The 27,703-nt window shown below is 46.2% G+C and overlaps 1 protein-coding gene across 38 annotated transcripts in view; it reads right to left on the bottom strand.

Moving 5' to 3' along the window:
* Nucleotides 1-27,703, bottom strand: part of COL24A1 (collagen type XXIV alpha 1 chain) — a 330,869-nt gene that overhangs the window by 35,820 nt on the left and 267,346 nt on the right. For all 38 annotated transcript variants that reach the window (XR_014844919.1, XR_014844921.1, XM_085024166.1 and 35 more), the window contains 7 exons: nucleotides 27,493-27,546; nucleotides 26,299-26,406; nucleotides 7,761-7,868; nucleotides 5,991-6,098; nucleotides 5,839-5,892; nucleotides 4,951-5,013; nucleotides 1,849-1,902 (listed from right to left, as the gene is read on the bottom strand). Coding sequence is in view for 36 of the 38 variants with exons in the window: in XM_085024166.1 (XP_084880292.1) it covers nucleotides 1,849-1,902; nucleotides 4,951-5,013; nucleotides 5,839-5,892; nucleotides 5,991-6,098; nucleotides 7,761-7,868; nucleotides 26,299-26,406; nucleotides 27,493-27,546 (549 nt within the window). In the remaining 2 variants the exon portion in view is untranslated. The remainder of the gene's footprint in view (nucleotides 1-1,848; nucleotides 1,903-4,950; nucleotides 5,014-5,838; nucleotides 5,893-5,990; nucleotides 6,099-7,760; nucleotides 7,869-26,298; nucleotides 26,407-27,492; nucleotides 27,547-27,703) is intronic.

Here is a 27,703-nt window from a genome sequence, read left to right as displayed (position 1 = left end):
TTCGAGAAAAAAAGTTTTATTTTTCCCAAGACAGGGCTACAGGACACTTTTTCACTTTGGACAATTATGCCTAAACGTGACCCCTGAGAACCTGTGGTCATCTCGCCCTAGGCCTAGTTGTGAAGATAACACGCAGGTGAGCTTGGATAACAAGACTAAGTCACCACATTAACCCAGTCTCAAGTACTTCCTGCCTCCCGGCTTCCCCCAGTGAGAGTGTGTCCTTGCTGTTAAAAAGCCGGTCTGATTCAGGCCTCCTGCTACTTGCAGCCAGGTCATCCTGCTAGACCGTTTTTGTCATAGTTAAATTCCTAACTAGCCTGAGAGAGAATTCTCGGCTCTAGCTTGTCACACAGAACCATCTGTTTATTTCCTCGAACTACCACGCAGTTTCTCTTACAAAGACTTGGGAGTGATGTGTTCCTATGTGGCGAAGGGAGTCCATCACCCCCCATTCCTAATTTTCCTCACAGTGTTTTGGCCATTCTCAAGTGCTTATTCTTTCACGGTGAACTTTCTTAGACGTTTCTTCTTGGAATGGAAAAAAGACGACGGAAAAAATGTGATGTGCACACGCCGAACGTCCTGAGGGCCGTTCAAAACCATCTATAAACAGAACATGGTGGGAATTTAACCGAGCCGCTTCTTTCTCTTATTTTCCTTGACCAATTAACATTTCACATTTTTGACAGAGAACAATCATTCCACAATCAGAACACTACGTTAGCTCGCAGAAGAACCACCCACTGAAATATGAGAATCTCCCACTTCCAACCTCCCGCTTGGACTGTATAGCCCTGAGTGGTAAATGCTGCACATCTAGAAAAATAGTGTTCTGCGTTCTATTTTTTTAATTAAAAAGCCAGTAACTTTGGTGGTGGCATCTCTAAACTTCACCAAGAGTTATACTTAATATTTGAAGCATCCTATTTTGTTTTCAACCTTTTCGTCTCTCTGTATAACACTTTCAAACCATTTAAACCAGGGCCTCCCTGCAGAGAAGGACGCTTTCCTTCCAGGTCCCGTCTCCCTCGGGCACGGCCGCGCCACTGCCGGTGTTACAACGTCCTGCCACGGCCCCCTCGGCACCACTGTCTGACTTCTGATTTATTCACAGCAAGGTTTCTAAGGCAGCAGCATAAACGAGCCAGCTCAGCACCTCTCTAGACACAGCGTGGAGCAGAAAGCGTGCTTATCTCCAGGCAGGAAGCATCAGCCGGGTAATTCACTACCGGCATTGTCCTTCCTAACTAGGCGAACCTCTATAAACGCTGTCTGATTCCTTACGTCTTACGTGCAAACAATCATGTTGATTCCAACGTTTGCTTAAGAACCTGAGAAGGGTTTTATTAAGTATTTCAGTCGCTTTCTTCCTCGCTGAACGCCCCATCTTCACCGCAGTGTATTCTCATAAAGATCAGTGTCGGCTCCTTCTCTCTCGAAACCCATCTTCGCCTCGTGCTTTTCCGGTTTCCTGCTGGCCCCACTTCTCTCCACGGGGGGCACGTGCAGGGACCCAAGTCTCGGTTCCTTGCAGCTGTCTGCCACGCTCTCGCCTTCGGAAAAGGGATCCGCCCTGTGGCTCCAGCGATGCCGTCCCCCCCACCGCGCCCCCGTCCTGAGTTCCCTCCTCAGCTCCAGCTTTAAGCGCCGGCCTCGCTACACACACCTGCATCCCATACACGAGCTCTGAGTTCTCAGGAGTAACCTGCCAGGTGAAAATGTACATCTGCGTTTGCCTTTTGCTTCTCAGATTCCCAGGGCGATCCTTTGTGGATAACTTAAGAACAGAATTAAGTTAAAAAGTATGAAGAATTTGTAAAAAGACCCGTATTGGGGGAAACTTACAGTTCTACCCGCCGGGCCTGTTACACCTTCTCTGCCAAGGGATCCAGTGTTTCCCTGTTAGGGCGAAAGAAAAAGCATCTCACTGCCAGCATCACTCGAGAAGTTCTAGAGTGTCTTGTTCAAACAGTCCACGTCCATCTCACTCCAGGGTTTATTACAAAACCTTATGAAGTTGGCGGAAATCACAGTAATTTTGATTTGACACAGTTCTGCACATGCTGTTAGAGTTTCCCGTCAGGAGCAATCCATCCGCATAGCAACACACTGATAAATCAGCACTACTGTTTGTAGGTGCTGCTACCTCCGATGATGCCATTTCATGTGTGTCATGGAAAAACAAAAGCAATTACTTTATGTTCAAAAAGACTAGGTAGAGTCATGGGAAACAATGTAAGTTTCTTTGAAGGAGAAGCTATTTGAGCGACGTGCAGCTGGAAGTGAGGGGTCTCTGGGGAAAGAACCAGAGGGTGTGAGTTGTGACCAACAGCACTTCCGATTTCATTCTCTGGAAAATAAGAATGCCTACTTCACAGGGCAACTGTGAGAATTCAGTGCGAAAACAGTTTGGAAAGTGTAAGCTGTCATTTGCTTATAAAGACAACCCTGAATAAACTGGATCTCTGGTCAGTTCCTCCCAAACTAAAGATAGAGCCTGTCATTAAATTTTAATGAGCACAAAATGCCTGTTTTGGCTATTTCCCCCTCAACCTCCGCTCCCGCCAACCACTGGCGGGGAATGTCCGTCTCTGCAGCTCACACGGGGCATGGACTGTGTAGACGTAGATGCCGACAGGCTTCCTCTCTGTCCGGCTCCTGACCAGGTAAGAAAACACCAGCAGCTGGGTGGGGATAATGCCACTCAGTCTACTGACAAAGCGCTATGATACTAAGTTGGCTCAGGAGAGAAACTACCCGGTACTCTGTAAAGTAAGTCTAATGGAAGTACTTTCACACATGCAGATGAAATGATAATCTGAAATCTGGTACCCACATGTCCAAGATCCACAAGCAAGAGACCCGACTTCTTAACCTAATCAAATATATCATCTAGATTGGCTTATCCCTGACAAAAAGAGTCAAGAAGCCTTTAATCTAATAAATTTGACCATGATATGACTCTCTGAAATAATGATTTGTTCCAAAAAAAAATGTACAGGTATGCATGAACTCCAGAAAGAGAAAAAAAAAGTCTATTTTTATCTAAATGTGTCCAAAAGATGAGATTCTATGGTTTTAATTCTATGGTCTATCAGTTAACTACCTAAACACATCTTTCTTTGAAATGGAATAGAATTAATCCATATTTCCTACTTCATTTAATTTAACTATCAAATATTTATTGATTATTGAGCAAGAACTAGGCACTAGGCCACTTCATATTTATTGCTTCTATAATTATGCAATTAGCAAGCAAGCTTTTGCATAGTATTCAGTCAATCGGCTATGGATGCAAATTCTGGCTCCTCTAAGTGCTAGCCATATATGGCTTTAGGCAAATTACCTTTCAGAGATTCATTCAGTTTCCTGACCAGCAAAATGGGGATAATAGCATCTCTCTTAGGATTTTTATGAGGATTAAATGGTACAGGGGTGTGAACTGAACTTCAGTACTGGTACATGATGGGGCTTTTGCTTAACATTAACCTAAAGAGTTCTCACTTGTCTCTGTGATGATTGAATAAAGGAGCACCTGCACTCAGAAATTAGTATCTGAGAGCTGGTCAGCACAGCTTTACTTGGGAGAGCTGATAACATCTGCAGAGTTGCCACGTAGTACAGACTCGGTCCTGGCTTAGAGACACCGCGCTCAGTGTGACTCTGCTCAGGTCACGGGTGAGGCAGGCAGCCAACTTCTCTTTGACAAAAATCAAGAAAGGATTTAATTGAGAAAATTAGAATGAGTAAAATGAATAAATATGGGGGAACTTAAGTAAAAGCTTAAAAACTATTTACTACAGAGAAGCTTATCTGTATATAACCCACCTGTGGATAATCAAGAATTAGACTTTACCTAAAAGCACCAGCTTTCCATGCTTCTTCAGAAATCATAAAAACAACTAATAAACTCCCACCTAAAGAAATATGGAGAGGGGTCTCTAAATAAACATTTCCCGTGAAATACTGCTCTGGGTATCATGGAAAATAATTTACTGTGAGAGTCAGGAAGGGGGTATGGTTTCACAAATTCACCTTTTTCTTCAATATTGCACAAGACAGTGCTTTTCGATCGTAAAGTGCTTCCCCGGTCCGTCCTGCACCCGAACTGCACTCCTTCCTCTCTGCCCTCCCCGCGCCCAGGGTGGCCGCTCAGCACACAGGCACCACTACCGCGTCAACCCTACCTGACGCTCCACAGCTTGTTCTCCCCTTGGTTTGATCGCTCATCTCATCCATGAGGAGGGTGTGGCTCGTAAAAAGCAAAGCGAAACAAAGCCAGCCAGCAGCACACACGAACAGGAACCAGCAGTTGCTGGTGACTTTTCAATCCATTCATCCTCTCCACAGTTTGTAATTCCAGGCACGACAAAGCTAACCCGGGTCCTTCAGAGCCCCGATCTTTCCATCTCCACAGCTAGCTCCTCAGCCCTCCCTGGGCGCACCTACCCCTGAGCAGAGGAAACTCAGCTTCTGGGCAGTTTTCCAAGTGTGGTAGGTGGTGCTCTGGGCACAGACAAGCCTCCCCCAGGTGGCGCATGGGGTGGTCCCTAGCTTGTGGTTACATTAATGCTTAGAATGTGAAGCTGCCTTATGTTTTTGCTCCTGGTGTGAGTTAATAAATACATCATCCAGTAGTCACAGTAATTCACAATTTTTTTAAAGTAAGAAGTGGGAAATTAGCACAACATTGTCAACCAACTATATTTCAATTAAAAAAAAAAGAATCGGGAAGTGTGGGTAGTCTGTGGAGTCTTCCGCTCAGCTAACGAATGAACTGAAAAAGGCTGAGAGCCCCTGCTTGTGCTCCAGTGAGCTTCTATCTTAAAAGCCACCGTATTAAGTTATTACTTTGGATATATTTTAATTTTAGAGTTGTTAACCCCAGTTCCTACAGCCAGCAAAGAACTGTAATAACCTGGGGAGGAAGGAGGACTTCCCACTTACTCTCTGTCCAGAAGGGCCCTTAGGACCTGGTGTTCCAACACCGCCGGCATCTCCCTCAGGACCCTGAAAACACAAAACAAAAAGTCAAAATAGGAACAGGGTACAAATGAAGTGATCTTGTACCAGCCTATTGAGAACTGGATCTTAAAAAGTGATTGCACTAGTTAATGATACACAGGCTACGGTACTTTGAGGGACTGTACTGAGGTCCACAGTTTACTCTGAAATGCACCAAATGGAATTTCCGTCATGGCTCAGCGGAAATGAATCTGACTAGTATCCATGAGGACGAAGGTTCCATCCCTGGCCTCATTCAGTAGGTTAAGGATCCTGTGCTACTCTGAGCTATGATGTAGGTGGCAGACGCAGCTCGGATCCCGCGTTGATGCAGCTGCAGCTCTGATTCTACCCCTAGTCTGGAAACTTCCATATGCTGCACCTGCAGGCCTTAAAAAAAAAAAAAAAAAAAAAAAAAAAAAAAAAAAAAAGAAAAGAAAAAAGAAAAAGAAAAAAAAGAAATAGCCCAGGTGGTGAAATACACCAAAAAAGAGAGAAGGCGAGATGGCAAAGGTACCCAGTAAAGCAAGTACAGTAAAACTTCGTGGTAGAATCTGGGTAATGGGTATATGCATGTTTACTCTTTCAATTGCCTTGTACATTTGAAATTTTTCATAGGCTACAAAAGCAAATTATTCAATAAAATTGCTAGGAAAATACATAGGTATATAAGTTTCAACATGTACTTATTTAAATATCAAACATGCAACTCTCCACCATGTGAAATTTGGGGGATTCAAACGTAAAGGCTCGAGTCAGAGACCAGATATTGGCACTGCAACACCTTTTTCCTGGATGGCTGGAAGACCAGCAGAAGGTGCAGAAACCTACTTTGGGGCCTGGGAATCCTTGGAAGCCTGCCAGACCTTGAGCGCCGTGTTCGCCCTGCAAAGGGAACAGACAGGACAGCCGTCACCATGCGATGCCGATGCCAGGCTGGTCTGCAGAGGAAAGGCTCGGTGGATTTCCGAGTTGGCACGTACGGTCTGCCCTTTCGCGCCAGGCTCGCCGCGTGGTCCTTGGCCGCCTTGTGCTCCTTGGTGCCCTCGATTACCTGGACTTCCAGGTTGCCCAGGCAGCCCGCGTTCACCCTGTGGACAAAGAAAAGAAAGACGGTCTTGACTTAAGAACCGACAGACATACTGGCTTTTGAAACCCAGCACTGGCCCATCTGCAGGCCTCATACAAGGCCCCGGGCAAAGTCAGAATGTGCGCACTCTCTCCTCCACCACCGTCTTCTCCAAGCAGACCATTCAATACAATGAACAAAAGCGGGGCAGCAGGCAGGAGAATTCCGAGACTGTGGTCACGACTGCAAAGAGAAGAGGAGGCTGCGAGTAGGCAGAGTAGGCGGAGGAGAGCTGGGCTCCCGGAGAGAAGGGTGAGGGGGTGGAACACGGGGGGTCTGTGTGGGAGGGGCCCTGTACTTTGTTGGAGCTGAATGAGTCTGCTGCGCTTTCCTTACCAAACAGAGACGATTCAAGCTATCTGATGCCAGAAGGAGAGCACAATCTCTTGAATGGTGAACCCTGGCTTCTGCCATGCTACCGTTTCAGTTGCATCCCTAAGAAACTTCCATCTTCTATTTCCCAAGATTCCTTTGATAGGAACCCTCTTTATCCTCTGCAAGTTCACTCAGGATAGAGTTAATTCGTATTATTTTATTTTTAAAAGTCAAGTCTTTTTAAAATTTATTTTTGTTTTGTTTTTGAAAGTTGCAATAGCTTTAATAATTTTAAAAATAAAATAAAAAAAATAAACTTGGGAATCGGGTGGAGTTTAATGAAAAACGATGCTTGATAGACTTTGACCAAAGAGCTTTAAGATGAGCAAGTTATCCTTTGCTGTCCTGAGATAAAGAGCGAGCTTTGGAAAGCGACAATTGGGCCCACTTTTTTTTTTTTTTTTTTTTTTTGGTAGATTCACACGGAAAAGGTAGGGCTCTTTCTCATTTCGTTTCCTAGTTTGGGCATTTGCTCGGCTCTCTTGCATTTCAGCGGAAAGGAATATTTGTGATAAAACATCAACAGAAAGGCTCGTGTTGTAAACAGGCAGGCTCTGGGTCACGGTTTTCAGTTTTACCCACAGTGGTCTGCACACCTCAAAATTCTTTACAACTCTGAGAGTCAAAATAACAGCTAATGACGACGTTGGTGCCAACGTCTCCGTCCCGGCCTTTAGGAAATAGCATCATTTACTGGACTGAGCTCTTGGTTGTCCGGGTCAATTGCACTGAGACATTTCTAAGAGGGGTTCTGTGAAAAGCCTGCTGATATGTGACGACACATGACCTCGTGCACCAAAGGCGAAGGCAAAGGCTGAATCACTGTCCTTTAAGAAGCCATCCTTACTCCCATCAGATTATGAATTGGTTGGCCAGGTTCACCCTTAGAGAACAGAGGGTGTATCGGAGAGCACGGAACTGGATGTACACAGCATTTTTTCTGTTTTGGAGGAGACGGTGGATAACAGGGAGGGAAGAAGAGCAAAAATGGGTCAAAGAACATTTTTGAAAGCGTCATGGTCCTTGGTTAATGCGGCGTTTGGGCAAATCACACGCCCCATGAGATGGGTGTGACAAGAGACGGCTATTTACGTCAAGGCCGCGCACGTTCCTTTCTCATGAACATGGTTTTCGTATCAGCCAAACTGTACTGAAGATATTAATCTCACCATCCTGTGGTCTGGCCAGTCAACCCAGGGCCCAGAAGCACGGTCCGCACCGCAGACCCTCCAGAACCAACACGACGTACCTGCGGGCCCTGGCCTCCGGGGCTTCCTGGTGGGCCTGTGGGCCCTCTGGCTCCTGGAGGACCTGGAGACCCGGCCGGTCCCGCTCTTCCCGGGCTGCCTCCTTCGCCCTGAAGAGCAGAGATGGGAGGTGAAGACCAGGCAGCTCCCGAGCGGCCGTCCAGAGGCTCAGCGAGTGAAGACGGCGGGCGCTGTGAAAGCCGCGTTGACCCCACCGCCCGCGGTCCGGGCTCAGCCCGTCTTCCTTCCCAAGGACATGGAGATGTTTCAATGATGTTGGGCTCACCTAAAACCTCTTCTTAGAGTGAATGTAACGGTCTGGGTTTTTCTAATAAAAACACCAAGGCGGTACGAAGTCCACCGGTAGCTTCTAAGTAACCTCTGCGTGATGCGTGTGGTCTTCGGGTTTTATACGCTGGTGTGCGAGACCCCCCCGGAACGGAATAATGTAGTCCTAGGAAGCATGTTCTTTTTACGATCACTACTTCTCATTATATACAAATGCCAACGCACTATACTGTGTACTTGAAACTTATATAATGTTCTATCAGTTATATCTCAATAAAAAAGAATATTCTATTTTTTCACTTTTTTTTTTTTTTTTTTTTTTTTTGTCTTTTGTCTTTATAAGGCCGCACCCGTGGCATATGGAGGTTCCCAGGCCAGGGGTCTAATCAGAGCTGTAGCCACTGGCCTACACCACAGCCACAGCAATGCCAGATCCTAGCCGGGTCTGTGACCTACACCACAGCTCACGGCAACGCTGGATCCTTAACCCACGGAGCGAGGCCAGGGATCGAACCTGCCGCCTCATGGTTCCTAGTCGGATCGTTTCCACTGCGCCACGATAGGAATTCCAAGAATATTCTATTTTTCAATCAGACATGATTCCAGAAAATTTACTTCAAATCGCTTAATTGGGAATAAAGTTAAGTAAGTAAACAGTATTTGCTCGAAGCCAAATCCTAAAACAAAATTGCTAAGGTATGTTTCCCAAAGTCAAATCCAGTCTATTCCCTATTTTTGCAGAGTTGGGTGGGCTAAGAACAGTTACTATATTTTCAAACCTTGAAAAACATTAAAAGAAGAATACTGGAGTTCCTGTGGCGACTGGACCCCTAGCCTGGGAATCTCCACATGCCGCGGGAGTGGCCCTAGAAAAGGCAAAAAGACAAAAAAAAAAAAAGACTATTTCAGGACGTGGACATTACATGGCATCAGGATTTCAGCATCTGTAAGTGAAGCTGTGCGGGAGCACAGCCGTGTTGATGCGTGGACGACCTTGGTGGTCGTCTCGGGCTGTGAAGCAGGGTCCTCGGCGGGGGCAGCGTCTGTGAAAGGGCCCACTGCTCCCACCGTGGCTTTGCTGCTGCACATTGAAGGGATGCGATTATAACGTGACCGTGTTTCAAGTGGAACATAGGCGGACTTACTGTGAGATTATTACTTATTATCAGCACATATGTGTGTATCAAAACAAGGAAAGAGGAGAAAGGGGATTTTGAATGTTGTATTTTTAAGGCTCAGCAGGATGTGGGTTATTTGTGATCAAACCCGATGTCACAGCTTTGCTGCGCAGCGATGCCGTGGTTGTGCTAAACACTGCAACAGGCCTCGGCCCTCTCGGACCCGGCACCTGCCCTGGATCCTTACCGCACAGAAGCTTGACAGTTAGAAAAAGGAGGAAACTTCAAACGGAGACTCTCACGACAGAAATTCTTCACAAATATTTGAAAATGAAGTTGCAACTAAAGTTAAGTTTCTGAGTGGTTCGTTTGTTAGTCCAACAAAGAAAATGGCTTATTGACAGACTTAATTAAATCATGCAGCAAAAATAAACCCGTTTGTTAGCCTTTTGGCAAGAATAGTTGCTTGAAATATTGAGGACAATGGAGAAGCATCAACTAAAAAACAAGGCAAATGCTTTCAAGCAAGCGGTTTTCCTTGCCTGTTGACAATCGATAGACGTGAGTAACGGCAGTAATATACCCAGGTTCTTACCTGAGGAATCAAAGCGGAGTGTGAAGTGCCTGAGCCTGTATGACTAGTTTATGGAATGGCCATAGGTGAGAATATTTTAAATAAGGTAAAGCGCTAAATCAGTACAACCAGAAGGGGAATCTGCTAAAACTGACAGAAATTGATTAGAAAAAGATTAACTAGACAAATTCACAAATCAATGAAAACGTGAAGGTATTTAGAGCTACGCATGTTCCCTGGTACTCTGAAGAAAACACGTGAATCTCGTGTGTATGTGACTGAGCCAGCTGTGCCAAGTGTGAACTCCACTGACTTGTAAATTTAACCTTCAGTGGTTCTGTGAATTTTTTTTTAAAGTAGAAGCTAAATATTCTTATTTTCTCATGCTTTAGTTAGATGGCTTAGCAGGAATGAAGCTTTATTGAGACCTCTGAGACTAAGACTGAAGGTTTGTATTTTTTTTTTAATGAGAAGAACCAACCTCTAATACTGACTAATAAATAGCTCTAGAATTCAGATTTTGCTGCAGACTCATTTACTGTTTATTTATGAATTCAACCTAAAATGACAAGGCAGAACAATGCTCACATGTGAATCATCTACTATGATAAAGTCACAAGTAATGCCAAACAGCTTTATACACTTCCCGGCTGTCAGAAATTAAAACAGGAAGTGAGACTGGCATCTCCACACGGATTTGCAGGGAGCGCATTTTCTTAGCTCAGTTTCAGCAGCATTTTTCAGACCTAGTTACAAGAAATTTCTTTATTTCAAAATTCATTTAATTGTTTCATTGCATTTCTACCTATACTTCAACTGGAAATGATTAATCTACAATGTAACAACACGCTAAAAGGCAAACATGAGAAGAGTCTAACAGCATTTTATAAATTCCTTCCAAGCAATAAATATGCTCAATTAAAATCACATGCTCATGAGCTGCAGTATTTGGCAGCACAGATCTCTGTGAAAAGAATTTTCAAAGACGAAATACGTAAAATATGCAAATCTCACCTTTAGTCCATGGTAACAATTGAAATTTTGATGAAACTGTAATAAGCTCAATGTTATCCTCCTTGCAAAAGAATTCCATTTTTCTCATTAATAGGCTTGTATCACAAAAAAAACTGTCCTAAATTAATATATTTTAAATTTCTAACAAATTTTGTGAAAATTTACTTTTCTTGTTACCTATGTTCTTAAGTAACACCCTTGACTTTGCCTCTTGCAAACTCAAAAACAGTTACATTTATAGAAAAATTTTGCTGACCCCTGTTCCAGGAATGATCGTTACTCTCTGAGTTGATTTCTGGGGTTCGAAACTGGATTGCTCCAAGCATTCAACGGTGTTTGTTGAATATCATCTGTGTAAGGAGGGTACCATGGGAGCCCGGGGGGATGCAAAGCATAAATAAGCTTAAAATTAAGTGAAAGGCACTGCAATATAGGAATAGTTATAATAAAGGCAGAAATGTAAAAAAAAATGACAGATGAGAAAAGAGATATACATACTAGAGGTTCTGAATTGGGGCAGCAACCTTTGATACGAATCAGAAAAGGAATTGCTAAGAAGGTAGGGTTAACTGGCTCACAGGGAAAGCTGTCTGCCTTAAGGCTGTAACTGTGGTAGGAGAGACGACTGGCTCAAGACAGGCCAGAGTCATTTCTGTGGGAGGCCTGGTTCAGAAAATGGGATGATTTAAAGGGTGAAGCCAATTTTGAAATTAATGCTAAAGCAGTCTTCCTCTTTTTAAAAATATTTCCTCCAAATTATCAGATATCTTTTAATTTCCTTACTGACGGTAAAAAAAAAAACTCAATCTATTAAAAAATTACCTTTTTTAAATGAGATTTTCTTCATGATCACAAACCTCGGTCAAACAGCGAATAAAACTGTGTCGGGGACCCCTGGGTGCCAGGAACTGTGCCCCGTGCTCACAGGCAGTGGCCTTCAGGGGACAGGCTCACGCTCCCTGCGTGACTGTTCAATCTTTTTTGTCCCAGTCTCTGCCCACCCTTGTCTCTTCACCACTTCTCTGCATTAATGGCTCTTGAATTTGTAAGGCACCATCGCGAGGGCAACGCTAGAGATGGGGTGAGGAAGGGAGGAGGCAGACAGGAGAGGAGGCAAAGGGCGAGAGAGCCTGGGATCCACACCGTGGACTTGGGCTTCGGGGTGGCTCCTTCCCCGCCGCGAGCACCGTATCCCAGGTGCATTAACCGATGCCAGCTCCTGCCCCTCGTTTCTCGCTCTGCACTTTACACCGATTTGATTTAACTGGGCTGAGCCTTTGGGGCCCACATCTCTGGGCTGGCCCATCTGTACAGTGCTTTGCACATGAGCCATGAGAACCGTGGAGGCAGGCGGACCACGCTGCCACTGCACCAGCTCATCAACACAAATGAAATCGAATCTACCCACGTCACCCGACGCTGGGGACAGACTTCCAGAAACGGTCAGGAAGCCGTGAGTGTTACCGACGGCCAGGATTCTAAAGGACTGGGGAGAGGCACGTCTCACCGCCAAAGGCAGATCAGACGTGTCCTCCTCGATGTAACAAAAAGAAGTTAAAGGGCGGAAGGAACCGGGGGCCCCAACGGCCAGAAACAGCGGACGGAAGGAAGCACGTGTTAGCAAGGGAAAAACAGCTTTTCAGACCGAAGAAGGAGCTCCAGGGCTGAGCGAGGTGAAAGGTGACAAGATACACGTCAGTGAGAGAATTAAAAAAAAAAATAGTGAGTTGTCTCCAAGACCAAGCACATCCGACGTCGTTGGGCTGTGTCACAGAAGCAGTGGCTGCCATGTCCTCAGAGAGGGCCTGACCGATTTTGGGGAGTCTCAGCAGCCACAGTTCTAAACCAGCACCCCCTCGGCTCACTTCACCTGTCATTTCAGGTATTTTTAAGGTCGTTAGCCTCCAACAGAAATAAAAACTGTGTCTTTCGGGTGATATATGGACAAAGGACATTCAGAGCCTGCTGGACACTCCCGAGGGCAGTCGTGGTTTGGGAGGAGGATAAAGAGTCCTTGGATTAGCTGCACCCCGAACCTTCACTTCCTGCAGGGCCAGCAGCCTTTCGCCCAGCCCGGCGGTCACTGTTCACAGGGGTTTCTTAGAGGGAAATCTGAGGAGGGGAGCAGAGTGTCCTGTACAAAGTTGCAATGCTGTTTCAGACAAGCAGAGAACAAACACTTCTCATCACTAGGACACAGATGGAGGAGTCTTCTGCTTTCAAGAGGAACAGATGCTGATCCCTAGGCACTCATCCAATGTCTTCCAGATGATTTATCTAAAACCAAGTCATTCTGAGCAAATTTTAAAAGTAAATAAAATCAGATTTATTAATTTGTTCAGAGATGCCGAGACCGATCAACAGTGTGCCCGAGTCATAGCAAGTTAATAAAAGACTGCAGGTGGCTCACAGAGAGGGACACCCGTGACCCTCAGGGAGGGTGCGTCTCTGCTGAAACTGGTCCTGACTCTTAGGCAAGAGTCAGTTTTGACACAATGGAAGCTGGTGGCTGCTTAAGGCTGAGTTTCTAAGGAAATGAATACTTGGATCAGTAAGAACGGTATCAGCCACGGCAAGAGTGACTGTTTATTGAGTGTCTTCTATGTATCAGAAACACATAGCTGTGTCACTTTATTTAATCTGAAGTCAGTTAAGGGGAGAAAAGAAGCTTGCTTTTCACTTTGACTTCCCTGTGGGAGAGGAAGGAGTGGTGTAAGTAAAAATCTGCCTTCATCTGGAACAAGCTGGAAAGACCTGGTAAGGAAAGTGGGGCTATCCGCACACGTCAGAGGAGAGACACAGACGGATTTTAGAGTAATGACGGCTAGTGTGCATTTAATAGTGAAACACACCAAAGAGAATGTCATGCTGTCTGTGAGCCCCAGGCTCCTTGGTGTAGCTGTCTTACTCTCATGAGACCTGAAACAAATACATGAAAAAAAGAAGGAACATGGAATGTGTTACATAAAACAACAGAAATCCACACCTTCAACCCAGACTTTAAAGAGGTTCAGCAAAGGAGTACTACACCTTTAGATTTATTGTGAATAAAGTGATAATTTGTTGATGTTAATTACACTGATTTGTCAACAGCAGATTGATAAATTTAAAATGACACTGAACTTCAAATTAGTTGATGTTTTTATTTAAAAGAAAATTACTAGGAAAACAGTTTTTTTTTTTACTTTCTGTACTGCCACACACTGCCCTCTGTGCTCCCAGCAGATTTTTATATAGTTACTTAATGTATAAGAAAATAATCATTAAAACTAATTTACTTTCTAGAGTACAAAAAATAAATACGATGAACTAAAAAATTTTCTGCATTATTAGGCAAGATAAATTCTGTGTTTTTCAAAGCCAGTGAGCCACCGGGTTATAAAACTAACACTTCACTTCCGATCCTCCAAACAACTAAAAACGCTTTTTAGGTCGGAATTTCTCATTTTATTTGGCTTACTAAATACATCCCTCCTAGGAAAGAACTGGCTTTTTACAAATATGTGGGATAGAAATTATTAGATGATTATACGCAAGGTGACATTACACATAGATAATAGAGCATTCATAACATTCTCCTCAGGGACAATCACAAATCATGTGGCCACATGTTAGAAATGAGATTGATGACTGAGCTGTATGCTGAAGTTGGGAGTAACTTTAGCTTTGACGCACTAAACATGTTAAACTTATGGAACTTGGAGTTGGGATGAGGCAAGTCTTAAGGCAGCGAGAACAGGTTTGCTTGCCTTAGGTCCATTCCCAAGAGCAAACACAACTCACTCTTGCCCGGCCTTGATGGATACATGCACTTTGACACTGTAATACTTCATGGAAGTTATTTATTCATAGTTCATTATTCTTGCAAAATGGACAGTGTCTCAAAAGCCACTCTAAGACTGGACAAAGTCAGTGTATCCTGTGAAATCTCCTTTACCAAGGCCTCCATCTATAATCACAGGATTCATCAGGACGAGAGGCGGGTATTTCACCTGTTCTTTGACTCATACCGTGACGAGGCCCACACCACTATGAAGAAATGAATGTCTGTCTTCTATTTCAAAAACAACAAAGCGATATCCCCAGTCTCCTACTTGCTCTCTGATAATCCTTTAGACACGCAGCCTTTTTCGTGACTGCAGGACCTCATTTTGGGACCGTCGCATGCAAGTTCTTTTCTCCTCCTTTAATTACACGGCTCAGTCTTACCTTCTGTTCTCAGCTCAAAGGTAGGCTTTTTCAGCGAGGCCCCTCTAGGCTCCTCCACCTCTAATCCATTTTCCACTGAGCTTCCTTTCTTTCACAGCACTTGCCACAATTTAGACTTGATTTGTTTATAGACCACAACCCAATACATTAATACTACATTGTGATTTTTAAGGTGAAAAATGGTCAAAGGTCAGTAACGTCTTGCCCTTCCCGGTACGTTCCGCGAGGGCGGTTCCTTGTCCACCGTGTTCGCCGCCATCCTCCTGCCCCCGCCACCGCCGGGCTGTCCCTCTGCGTCCTTGGCCTTAGTCGCCCTCTGAGGCACCCGGTTAGAGTATCTGATACGCGTGTCCTGCTGTTTTTCAGATGCAAACCCCACCAAGTGGGAGGCAGTAACTACCTGTGACCGCACGGCCGCAGCCCCGGACCCACCAGCGCCAAGAGCCCGAGCTGGTCACGTGCCAGGGGCCCTGTGACCCTGGCAGCCAATCAGAGCCTGAGTCTGAGCTGGTCACGTGCCTGGGGCCCTGTGACCCTGGCAGCCAATCAGAGCCTGACTTTGAGCAGGTCACGTGCTCTGTGGGCCCCTCCCTCACCTCGTCCTTACAAGGCTCCGCCGACCCGCCGGGAAGCCCGGGACTTTAGGCACTAGGTGGCCGGGCCTCCTGCGGCGCCCAACGGAGCTGATGCCCTCTGCTTCACAGCAGCTCAGTGTCAGACTGGCTTTCCTGCACGCGGGCGAGCAGAGCCAAGGCTGGTTAGTAACGGTATTAAGCACTAAACTACCATTTGTTTACTGAGTGTTCGCCTATAGCCATGAGTGCTGCTTAGGATGAAAGACTAACTCAGAAACTGCACGCGGCCTACTAAGCGCTTCAGGTGCCTCATTCGATTTGCATACAAACGACACAAATTAGGCGGTATTATACTCATTTTATACATGACTCTTAAGATGTTAAGTAGCGAACACATCTTAATTCTAAACTCAGGTCTCCAAATTATAGCTGTTATGGGAAGGCCACTTATTCCTCAAATATCTACTGAGCTGCTTCTAACGGAGCCTAACACTGCGCTAGCTGCCAGGGCTGCAAAAACCAATAAAACCACCCCGGTTCTGCAGAAGCTGACGGACTCTTGGATCGTGATGCGCGCCCGCAGGACCGAGGCTCCGACCGAGCGGGTGCACAGAGCGTGCAGCGGCTCAGAGCAGGCGCCTCGGCTTGGACTGGAGCGCACGAGGCGGAGCGCCTAACAGCCAGCGAGGTCCCGAAAGACCAAGAAGTCGTTCCTCCTGAACTTAGAGCAAAAGACGGCGGAGTCTTCCCAGCAAAGGGAATGAATTGCTTGTACAAAGGCATGGAAGTGGGGAAATACGCAGAACCGGGCCACGACTAGGAAAGCAGGACGCTTGAGGGGGAGTAGCACAGTGGTCAAAGGTGTGGGCTCTGAGTCTAGATTCTGTGATTCCGAGTTCTGGCTCTACTGTTACCTGTGTGACCTCAGGCGAGGTACTTACCTCTCTGAGCCTCAGCTTCCTTCCCTGTGAACTAGAGATAATAGCTGTACCTACTTCATGGGGCTTGGGGGAGAATTAAACAACCTCAGAGATATTCAGCACCTGGACGAGTGCCTGGCATATGAAAGTATTTAATAATTGCTCAGTAATTGTTAGACTAAAATGCACAGCACACGTGAGGAGAAAGGGAGAGTCTAAGACTGGGATGTGACCAGAGGCCACATCATAAGGAACAATATTCACAGAGTGTGAACCTCATCGGATCAGGAGTCACTCAAGAGTCAACTAGGAAAGTTACATCCTGTAGCAATCCTTCTGCTAATAAGTTTTGCTGCTCATAAGCGGCCACACAGGCGGAGTTGTGTCTGCCTTGGAAGAGTTCCTAATGAGCAGCAGGGTGGAGTAGGGGGAAAGCAGCCCTCGGGATAAGCTGTGACTGGATAATCAACCAGAGCTGACAGGATTCGCTGAATGCAGATCTGGCCAGGGCTCGTTTGTTTCTTACTGTGAAAAAAGAAGCCTACCTTCTTAGAAGTTTCTTTGGGGTAACCAGTTCACAGACTAGAGAACACACAGCCCAGAGGTGCCTTGGCTGCTGCCGTTCCTACAGAAGCTTCTGTGGTTGTCCTGCTTCTCTGCGCTTGGATTATGAATAGGCTGATCGAGTGTGTTTTTCCTTTTCACACTGGACACAACCCGCAAGTGGAAAACGCAAAACTTTCAATGTTCTTTTAGGACAAGCATCTCGTTTAGACAACACAGCCTGCGTTCGCCTGCTAAAGGGCAAAATCAAGACTGAAAGGCCTTGTCAAGTTGCAATTGTGCTTCTTCCCCTCTTTTCCAATAACCAATTTTATTAGTTGCAGTAACAAAAAATAAAGAGCCTGGTGAGCTTCACTTTGATGACAAATGGATTTATGACCTTTGCAGGGAAAGGTTGTTTTCCTTTTTTATAAATGATTGAGGCATCGTACTTATACAGAAGTACAACTCAATGAAAACAGCATGGTAGACTCATTTACCACAGATGTGCTAAGATGACCAGTCTCAAAACCCTCATTTATATGGAAGGAAAAGCACACAGTCATCTGTGAGCCTCCCCCAAACTACTCTTCAGCTGTAGTCACATGACCTTGAAAAAACATTGAAACTGCGGGGTGAATATGCCAGGAATTCTTTAACTCCTTGGCCATGTCCAAAAAAGAAAGAATATTGTTTAGGAAAATCAGGCAGTTGCATAATGCTAGAAATCCCAGAATAAATATTTTTCTCAGTGGAAAAATCCAGCAGTATTTAGAGGTAAGCCAAAAAACACCATGGTACCACGATTTAAAAATTAAAAAAAAAAAAAAAAAAAAAGGAAAGATGTCCTTCTTTATCCTTTGTTGAAAATATTCCGGGGAATTCACGAATACTTAGACATTGTATTACTTTCTCTTAAGTAGTTTTTCTATTACCGTAGTAGGTTTCAAAAATAATTATCTTAGAAATCCCTTTTCTTAGTGACCGGTTTAGCCGTTGCGCCTAATTTCATTAAACAGACTAGTTTCTTATAAAGTATTATCATTCTAATTTCAAGTCAAATTTTCTCTATGGAGCAGCATGTGTTACACATACTCACGTGTAAACCTTGGGGTTAAACTTGGGTAACTGAGGGAAAGTTATTTTGTTTTTATTGCAATGGTTACAAAATGCTTCGGTATCCCATCCTGATATTGCAAGCATGAATGTAAGTTTTCTTATAAGATTCTTCGAAAATGCTAAAAAGTAGGAAAAGATGAGTAATGCTCTGATCCCTAATTGCTCATAAATGAAAATAGCACAGATCCCTCAGCTTCGTGGCTGGAAGGGCGCTGCAGCCGGATTCGGCTCCTCGGCGGTGTTCTACTCCATTCAATTTGTTCTTCATGAAATTCATCATGAACTTTTTCTACGGGCCACACATATAAAGGGATCTGTGGCTCTGAACCGTTTTTTTGTTTGTTTGTTTGTTTTTACTGATGCCCAATTAGAAGGAGATTTGCTAGTAAGTGGAGAAAGAACCCTGACCTGTTCCTCCGTGGACTCTCCTCTTTCATTAAGCCCACCGTCTACCAGGCCGTCTCGCATCTCGATGTGCTCAAGGTTCCCTCACTGAAACAGAACTTTCCACCTTAATGCTAGTTCCTTCTCTAGTCATCGCCCTCCTTGCTCCCTCAGAGCCAAACTCCTCCACTGAAGTGTCTGAGTATCGAGACTTTCTCACTGTCCACTCATTTCTCAGGCACACCCCAGTCCTGCTTCTGCCCCACTAATCAAATCGCGTGGTTATTTGTTAACGTTACCAGTGACCTCCACACACTAAAACACCGTGGTTACAATTTTACCTTATTCGGTTTCAGAATTAGTCAGGGTCCTTATTTGCAAACACCAGAAACCAGTTACACAAAACACTGAAAAGACATTGAGTAGCTCATGTAATCACAGATAAATGCAGAAAATCAGGTTTGGAAAGTGGGTAGAATTAACGGCAGGCAGGCAGAACGAGAACACTGTCTGGGAATCCAGCCAAGTGCTGGACATGCCACCGGTCATCCCTGTAGATGGAGTGCGACTCACGTGACTGTTGGTGCCCCCAGAAGAGAGCCCCCACGGTCCCCGCTTCTGTGCATCACCAACTCCCCACTGGGAGGGCAGGTGACTATGACTGCTCAGCTAAGCCTGGGCCAGGGGCCTGCACCCTGTTTCTAGGAGGACGTGTGCGGAGGGTCTGCAGTAGGAGGCGCCTCCCACCAAGACTCCGAAAAGAGGAAAAATAAAAATGTCTAAACATAAAAACGGGCTTAAAATGCCAAGTAGCCAAAAAATAAAAGATCAAAACAAAACAAAGCCGGAATGAAACACCTGTCCAACAAGATCCCTCGGGATCATCAGACACGCCGACGACTTTCTCCCTGAAAGGCTCTCGGTCCGAGCCTGGCGCTTCGTCCCCCGTCTGCGTGCTCACTGCACCCCACACCGCTCTGGGTCTCCTTGTCCTCCTCCTAAATGACAGGATCCTCCCCCCGGGTTCGGGACCTTCTTTCCGCTGTTGCCCAAATATTTGTGTGTTTTTCCTCACTCGCCTCCCGTGTTCACTCACGCCCCCTGCTCTCGGCGGCTACCTGTCCCCTGTCCCCGGCATCTGGCCTCCGCCATGCGCCCCCGGTGCTCTTGTTCTTCGGCGGCCCTGTGGCCAGGAAAGCAACAGACAGACGGGTGACGCGTGTATTTCTCCCACTGCCCCCGCCTCCGGCTTTCTGTCCATGGTTGGGTTACTTCCAATCACGGCTCCGGAAGATGCTCCTTTGCCAACAGGTCCAGGCCCCGCCTGACTCTCAAGGTGGCATATTCGTTCTCTCCTTGAACCTCTCAGGTTGAAGGCTGGTAACAGCTTCCGACGGCCGAGAGTCTGGGTTTTCCCAGCATCCTGTGTGGGCTGACTTACCCCGGACCCCATTTCTTCATTGGGCTCCTCAAAACCCCAGCTGCATGTTCCATCTGCTCCCTGGCAGGACCCCACTGGCGCTGTGCTTTGGCTCAGAACATCTAACTGCCCGTCGGGCGCCGCCACGTGACTGTCAGAACCGTACCCGTGAAACCGGGGCCCCCTTCGGCTTTGCCTTCTCAGTGCTGAGCGCTCTCGACAGGGCGCTGAGTTAGACACCCGCGCACGTCAGAAACCTGGAGGTCGTTCCTGACATCCCCCTCCTCCCAGCGCCCGTCCTCAGACGGAGTCCTGCTCAAGGTCCCTCCTAAGCACCACCTACACCCGTCCTCTTAGTGCCATCTGCGCCTCACCAGCTCGGCACGGCCCACGAGCCTGTTAGCCTGCAGTCCTGCAGCACAGCCTCTCACGAGTGCCCGCAGCGCTGCGTGCCCCTTGCAATCCATCTTCCCCAGTGGAGCCAGAGGCACTCAGGCCCAATGGGCTCCCGGTCCTTCTCAGCTTACCCTCGGCGGGGCCGCACGGCCTTTCGCCACCGCCCCGGAGCTGAACCGGGCCTTCATCCTCCACCACCCGCCGCGCGCACGGCCGCAGCAGCCAGCGGGATCGCCCCAGGCTTTGCTTCCGAAACCAGCCCAAATGAGTCTCGTTCTGGTTTTGCCAACACACCCCGCTCTCCCCAGCTTTGTATTTGTCTCCTCCTAGAATGCTTCTTTCCTGCTTTCCTCTTAGAATCACGGCTCCTGACACTGGCTCCTGCTTAGAGTTCAGCGTCATCTTTCTCTCTCCCCCCCACCCCCGGCCCCCCTCGCATGAAACAACCCTACTGAGGTATAATTCCCTAAACTGGAGAGTCTGTGACGTAATCAAGTGTCCCCGTCCCTCTGCAAGGCCTCCTTCCCACGCATCCCCATAAGCGCTCTCATCAGGAAACCACTGGTTGACTGTCTGTCACTACAGGTGAGGTAACAGTTTCTGGAATTTTATGTAAGTGGAATTGTATATGTCCCATTTGTCTGCTTTTTCCCTCTATTCAGAATAATTATTTTGAGATGCGTTCACATTGTAGCATGAGTCATATTCATTACACATATATACCAGATTTTATCTAGCTAGTCACCCTTTGATGGATACGTGGGTTGTTTCCAGTTTGGGGCTGTTACAAAGAAATTACTGTGATTATTCATGTGCAAGTTTTTGTGTGGACTTATGCTCTATTTCTCGTGGCTGGGGTGGAACAGCTGGGTCACACATCAGGTGCATGTTTAAAGCTCTAGGATACTGCCAGTGAGATAAGTGGCATCTTCACTGCACTGAGCCTTCCGATTAATGCACACAGTGTACGTCCCATTTACTCGGGTCTTCTCTAATATCTGTCAGAAATGTTTCACGGTTTTCAAAAATCTGAACATTCTGGCAAGGGTTCTGATTATCCCATTTGGACAGTACATTAAGTACTGCTTTTTATGTCTTTTTTAATTTTTATTTATTTTTTATTTTTTAGAGCTGCATCTGCAGCATATGGAAGTTCCTAGGCTAGAGGACTAATTGCAGCTGCAGCTGCTGGCCTATACAACAGCAATGCCAGATCCGTGCCGCATCTGCAACATATATACTGCAGATATATATATACCCACACCACAGCTCATGCCAATTGCAGATCCTTAACCCACTGGGCAAGGCCAGGGATCCAACCCAAGTCGTCATGGACATTAGTAAGGATTGTTAACCACTGAGCCACAGTGGGAACTCCAAGTACTGCTTCTTAAATGTCAGTTTCTGGTTGTTCACCACGGTACTCTGGTCAGAGTGAAATTTATGGAGGCCAATGGCATTTTGGCTTAATCCCTTTTCCCAGTAGGGCCAGTGGCACTGTGAATCCACTTTTTGGTTTTGTATTTTTTTCCTCCAATCTCACAGAAAAGTGGAGGCTCCCAACTCATAAAGTGAAGGCCATTGTGGGAGGAAGCCTCTGTGATGCGGTCTTCCTGCCCCTCCCCCAACAGCAAGGCGAAGGGGACAGCACATCCCTGCAGGAAACTGCACATTTACGCATTCCTCTGAGGATTGTGTATCTACTGCCACAAGGCCTGAATGGTGCAGGAACACTGATCTGACCCTAGCCCGTGTCCATCTCACTCACCTCTTTGGCTCGTGCAAATACCAGTTAAGTCTTGGCAATAATTCCGAGACTCAGACTTACGAACTTAATTAAGAGTTGATGCTAATCACAGCTGCAGCTTCTGACACGGTGTCTTCACTACACAGCACAGCCACCAGCAACAGCAGTTCCTGGCCTAGTGGCTCGCAGGGAAGCCCATCAGAGACAGCTCACCGGCCTTCACCAGGCAGAGTGCTGCACTCCTTCAATGCCCTAGCTCAGTGCCATGCCAGCTCTGTCACAAAGCACACCGGAGGGATTTCTTTATAGTCTAATACCTCCCAGAATATCACGCAGGTCCGTTAAACTGCAGACATCATGCGAACTGGCCCTGGAGAGTGAGAGGGACCGAGACCCCGAGGATAAGCAGACGACAGGGCCGAAAAGTGCAGGAACGGCCAAATGCCAGACACTCCTGGGGCAGAGGCTGGAGGTCCATCAGGACAGCTGCCCCACAGCGGAGACAAGTCCTTGCACTTTGCCGCGCTCGTCTGATGCTGAGTGACCCTCTCGACTTTGGGGTCCATCCCCACATCGGGGCGTCCTGCTGTAACGCAGTTCCCCATTTACCGGGCAGCCTGTAGAGTGCTGGTCTTTATTGTGGTAAACTGTAACGTGCATGTCATCGGGTTACCACTTCACCCATCTGTAGGTGTGTGGTTCCGTGGCATTACACACGTGCACAGTGGCGGACAACTGGCACTATCACCCTCTCCAGAACTTTCTGTGTTTCCAAACTCAAGCCCGGTATCCATTAAACAGTAATTTCTCCATTTCCTCCCCTTCTCCCCAGTTCCCAGGAACCTCCATTCTCTTTCTGTCTATGAGTTTGACCACTCTAGGTACCTGCTGTAAGTGGAAGCGTGTAACATCGGTACTTTTGTGTCTGGCTTAGTTCACTTAGCATGAGGTCTTCAACGTTGCTTCATGCGTGTGTCAGAATTCCCCTCCTTTTTCAGACAGGATAACATTTCACTGTAGGTTTTTACCGCATTTGGTTGATCTGTTTCACTGCTGACAGCCACGTGGGCTGTTCCCACTTATTGAACATGCTGTTAGGAACGTCGGGAAAGCTTGTGTTTAAGTTGCTACTGTCAGTTCTTGGGGTACATCCCCGAAGGAGGGGTTGCTGGGTTATATGATAATGCTATGTTTCATTCTGAAGAAACTGCTAAACTGTTTTCCACAGAGGCTGCACCATTTTATGCTCCCATTAGCAATGCACAAGGGTTCCAATTTCTTCACACACTTATCAACACTTGTAATTTTTTTCCTTTTTTTTTTTGTTTTGGATACTAGCCATCCTAGTGGTTGTAGAGTGGTATTTTGTTGTGGTTTTGATTTGTATTTTCCTAATGATTAGTTGAGCATCTTGCCCTGTGATTACTGGTTATCTATATCTCTTCTTCAGAGAAATTGTCTATTCAAGTCCTTCGCCAGCTTTGCCAGCTCTGGGCGGGTGCTGAGAAAGACATGCTGCAGCCGGCAGGATGCTTCCACATAGGCTCCCGTGCTCCGGGACCTACGACTGAGCAGGTCTCAGCCTATCACGCACGCACCCTTTGATAACTGGCCGTAAGAGAACCACAGCTTATGTTGATCAGGTTTTGAAAATAAGCTATGCCTTCTTCTGTCAAATGTCATTTCCCATTGGGAAAGCAGTTCTGGGCTTACCTGGCTTGAAACTGAAGGACTGACCCTGAGACGTTCGATGTCTACGTCCTAACCCCACCATTTCTGAGGGCTCTCTGAGCCCCCAAAACATAAAAGTGCTGTGCACAGCAGCATGCACTCCTAATGCAAATGGGCCCTAGCAGGTCCAGAAAAGCACCAACAAAACACGCAGGCAGGCAATGAGACATCCGTGATTTCTGCTTTCTGGCTTAACCGCTGCTCCTCAGCCTTCCTGACTCACAGATGGATTTGCAGTGACTGTCAACGTGGAATGGCCTGCTGCTGCTGCATCAACGCCTAAAAGACGTCAGAGAAGAAGGTCCTTTCCATCGGGCAGTCCACACCCACACACACCCACACACACACACGGCAACCTGTGCAGCCACATTTGGTCGCCCGGCTGCAGACGACCTCGTGCCAAGTGGCCTTGGCATCTTGCTTTAAGTCCCCTTCATTCTCGTCTATTCTATGCAGAACCAGTGATTCGGTTCCATGCATGAGCCTTCACCCACACAACCAGTAAAGACAGTGTGGAAAACTCTACAATACAATTGAGAACAGAACTAAAATGAAATTAGCGTCTTATTTGCATCAATTTCTTTTCTGCACTGGCCTTCCCTTAGCTGCTGCGTTACTGTCCCCTAAGTACCACCCCTGAGGGAGGATGTGGAGCTGTTCGAAAATGTCCGTTTTCTTTCTGGAAACGAGACAACATAGCGATTACCTGCCATGCTACTGTTTTTATGCCGAAGAAAATGGTCCATGTTTTTGCAGTCCACACCCATGTTTTCATTCCATTTCGTCCATCCCAGGGGGAACTTTAGGTGTCACATATTGCCACAAAGACACTGTCTGTCATGACGAACTATCAAGCGACCCGATGTAAGCAGTGACGGAGACTTTGGCCTGTTGCTAATGCCTGATAAATGTCTTATATGCTGAATATCGGAAATTCTTATTAAACATATATATGTAGGATTCTGATTTGTATTCTCCATATCTGGAGAAAGTACCTAAATTGGTAGTATTTAAGCCGGAGAACAAAGGCACTCCCCTTCCTAGTGATTAAATAAATTCGTTTGCTTTTGTTAGTGTTTACGGTTCGATTTTTAGCCTCATAAACTGCTGAGCACATCCACATACATAACACCTCCACGATTCACCTCGTGTTCACAGCAGGAAACATGACGTATTTTGAAATGTGGTTTTCCTTGTTTCAACTCTCAAAATTCTATTCAAAGCAATAAAGATTCACTGTAACATTTCCCAGTAAACTTAATCCACAGAAATACAGACTTGCAGACCAATTCAAAGTGTCTTACTGTTTGTTGCATGTTTTAAACATCCACAAACTCCTTTAAAATCAGTGCATGGTTAAGCTAGAAGGAAGCATGGAAATGAGGTCCAGGCCCGAGTCCCCCTGGAAGGAGCCCTCAAATGGAAGTCCCTTTAACCGGGCTGGTGTTAATGGCAGAAACATATACAATACATGTTTTAATTAACAGTCAGCCTGCCTATCAAAGTTTTCTAGGCTACCCGGATGCTCTGATGTTCAGACATACTGCCTCCAAAACAAATAGAAACCATTTAAGATGCCTTAAAAATGTTCACCTTAGCAGAAAGCATCTGGCTAGATATTTATTTCTGAAGTAAACTGGCTGAGTTGTAAATTGATAGTTTTTAGACAAAGGAGGTAATTCATTATGTGGTGAAAGAAGAATATAATTTGGGTGTGGGTTTAAGGACAGTTCCATGCTCCATGGGAATAAACAACTTGGATTGATTTATTTCAGAAAAGAGAAAGGGGTCAATAGCTAACCCGATGGAAATAGTGGAAATGCAACAGGGTAACGTTTACTGGATTTACTGGATCACTGAAATATGCAATTAATTATTCTAGTATTTCAAGTGGAAACACAACACAGGAAAACAAAAAATCTCTGGATTATGATGACTTTAGGGAGGAAAGAGGGAAATAGCTAAATGAAGACAAAAAATCCTTTAAGCTGCTGATCAAATAAATAAGATAGAAATTTGCATAAAAACTGAATCTGTATCATTGCTCATTGCATCACCAGTAGATGAACACAGAGAAAATGGTCACGCATATTTTGTAAAGCAGTGAGAAGCTATAAAAGTAAAGGGAAAATGATTTTGGCAGAACCGACTTTGAGTTATTGCCAAGCTTTAAATGTTCCAAAGGAGGCTCAGGACACTGGATGAACTCAACACAGGCAGGCTGTGTAGTCCCTAAAATTTTACTTCTTTATGGCTCCTATTTACCAGCTTTTATACGTGCAAAAATGATATAAAGTAACAATACAGGTTATCAGATATGAAGTATATAATAGAATGTCCTCAGTGGCATGCATACACACAATTTCAAAATCACTATTAAAGAAACGATTGTGTTAACCTCAGCCAATGTCAAAGCTTAGGAAGACAGCCAAAAGAGCTCTGATCTTAGTAAGGAGACACTTAGGCACAAGAAATAGAGTGAGAGATATGCAGTCCACTTACAGGAAGTCCCTGTTTTCCTGGTGGCCCAGCTTTTCCAGGATTCCCTGAAACGCCTTCTGCTCCATGGTGTCCTCGAATGCCTTTCGGCCCAGGCAGGCCTGGAAGTCCCTGGGTAATTAAAAATCACTTGGATTATAGGGAGATACAGTACAGATGTTTAAGTGACAAATATCTTTCTACTCATTGGCGGGGAGGTTCCATTTTAATTCTCCTGTTTCCTGGATTCCTTAATAATTTACTGTGTGGATTCAACAGATCCGGTTAGCTGTTCCCTAAATAAAAATGCAAAGCTAACCAGCAATTTACTGTGTAGCCTTTTTGGCGCTGGCGCAGTTTCCCGGTATTTCGTCGAGTGCCGGCCCAGGCCCTATCCAGCTGGGGAGAGCAGATCAGCCAGGCACCCGTGGGTTGAGGACGCAGGCTGACGTCCACCGCCTCTAAAACGGCATATTGTATTATTTTCCCAATACGTAAGTCACGGCTCCTTTAGTTGCCACTTTGAATTAGATAATTATACCACCAAGCAAAGGGAGGTCTGAGCATTTTGTCTCTACTGTTGGGCGACTCTCTTTAATCTGCAGGGATCTCTGGTCTGAATGTGCTTATAACTGATGTTCGCTTTTCCTTAGTTGCGAACCACCTCCGGCCGCCCACAGCAGGCCCTTGGCTCTGGGGAGACGAGCAGGATCTTTGCTAATCCGCTGGCCACACCCGCTGGCCCAGCCCAAGGGGCCGTGCATGGCTAAGGCAGACTTAAGCTCTGCTCCGTGAGGGAAGGATGGGAAACGTTCCCTACGACGTTTTGTTCTATTGCCGGGAAAACGAGAGGCTGAGCTCTTCCGGACAGTCCCGGTCGTGTGCCTGAAATCTGCCGCCTTTGTCACCACCCAGTCAGGCCTGACTCGGAACGCCCGCGGCAGTGGGTCACCCTCAGCGCAGCGGCGGGAGTCTGAGGGTGCTCCCCGCGCTGGCAAAGAACCTCCTTGGACGGCACGCTTCCATTTCAGCTGCAAGCCTGGTTTTGAGCTAAGGGTCGTATTTGTCTCTGCGTCCCAGCAGGGGCTTAGCCACTTTCTGGAAGACAATCTGATGTGTCCAACACTCGTCATAACCGGCCCTGAGGTTTTCTGCTTCTGCTCAAGCTGCCAATGCTCTTTAGCAGAACAATGAGGATGAGTAAGGCCTGTTACTCACAGGAAGCCCAGGTCTCCCGGAAGGACCGGCAGCGCCCTTCTTCCCCCGAGGACCCTGAAAACATAAAGCGCAGCTGTCAACTGATTATGATAAACGTAACTGACCTGGAGGCACAGGAAAGGGCTCTGAGGCCGGTGCCGCAGCAAGGTCGCCACCAACTAGCTGCTCATTGGTTTGCTCTCCCGGGTCACTGTCTTCATCCACATATGAA

The sequence above is a fragment of the Sus scrofa genome, chromosome 4 (genome assembly GCF_054392235.1).
Source record: "Sus scrofa isolate SSC_HxYL_T2T_F1_AM1 chromosome 4, Sscrofa_HxYL_maternal_Yorkshire_Landrace_v2.0, whole genome shotgun sequence".
NCBI lineage: Eukaryota > Metazoa > Chordata > Mammalia > Artiodactyla > Suidae > Sus > Sus scrofa.
This window is presented reverse-complemented; position numbering and strand designations above follow the sequence as displayed.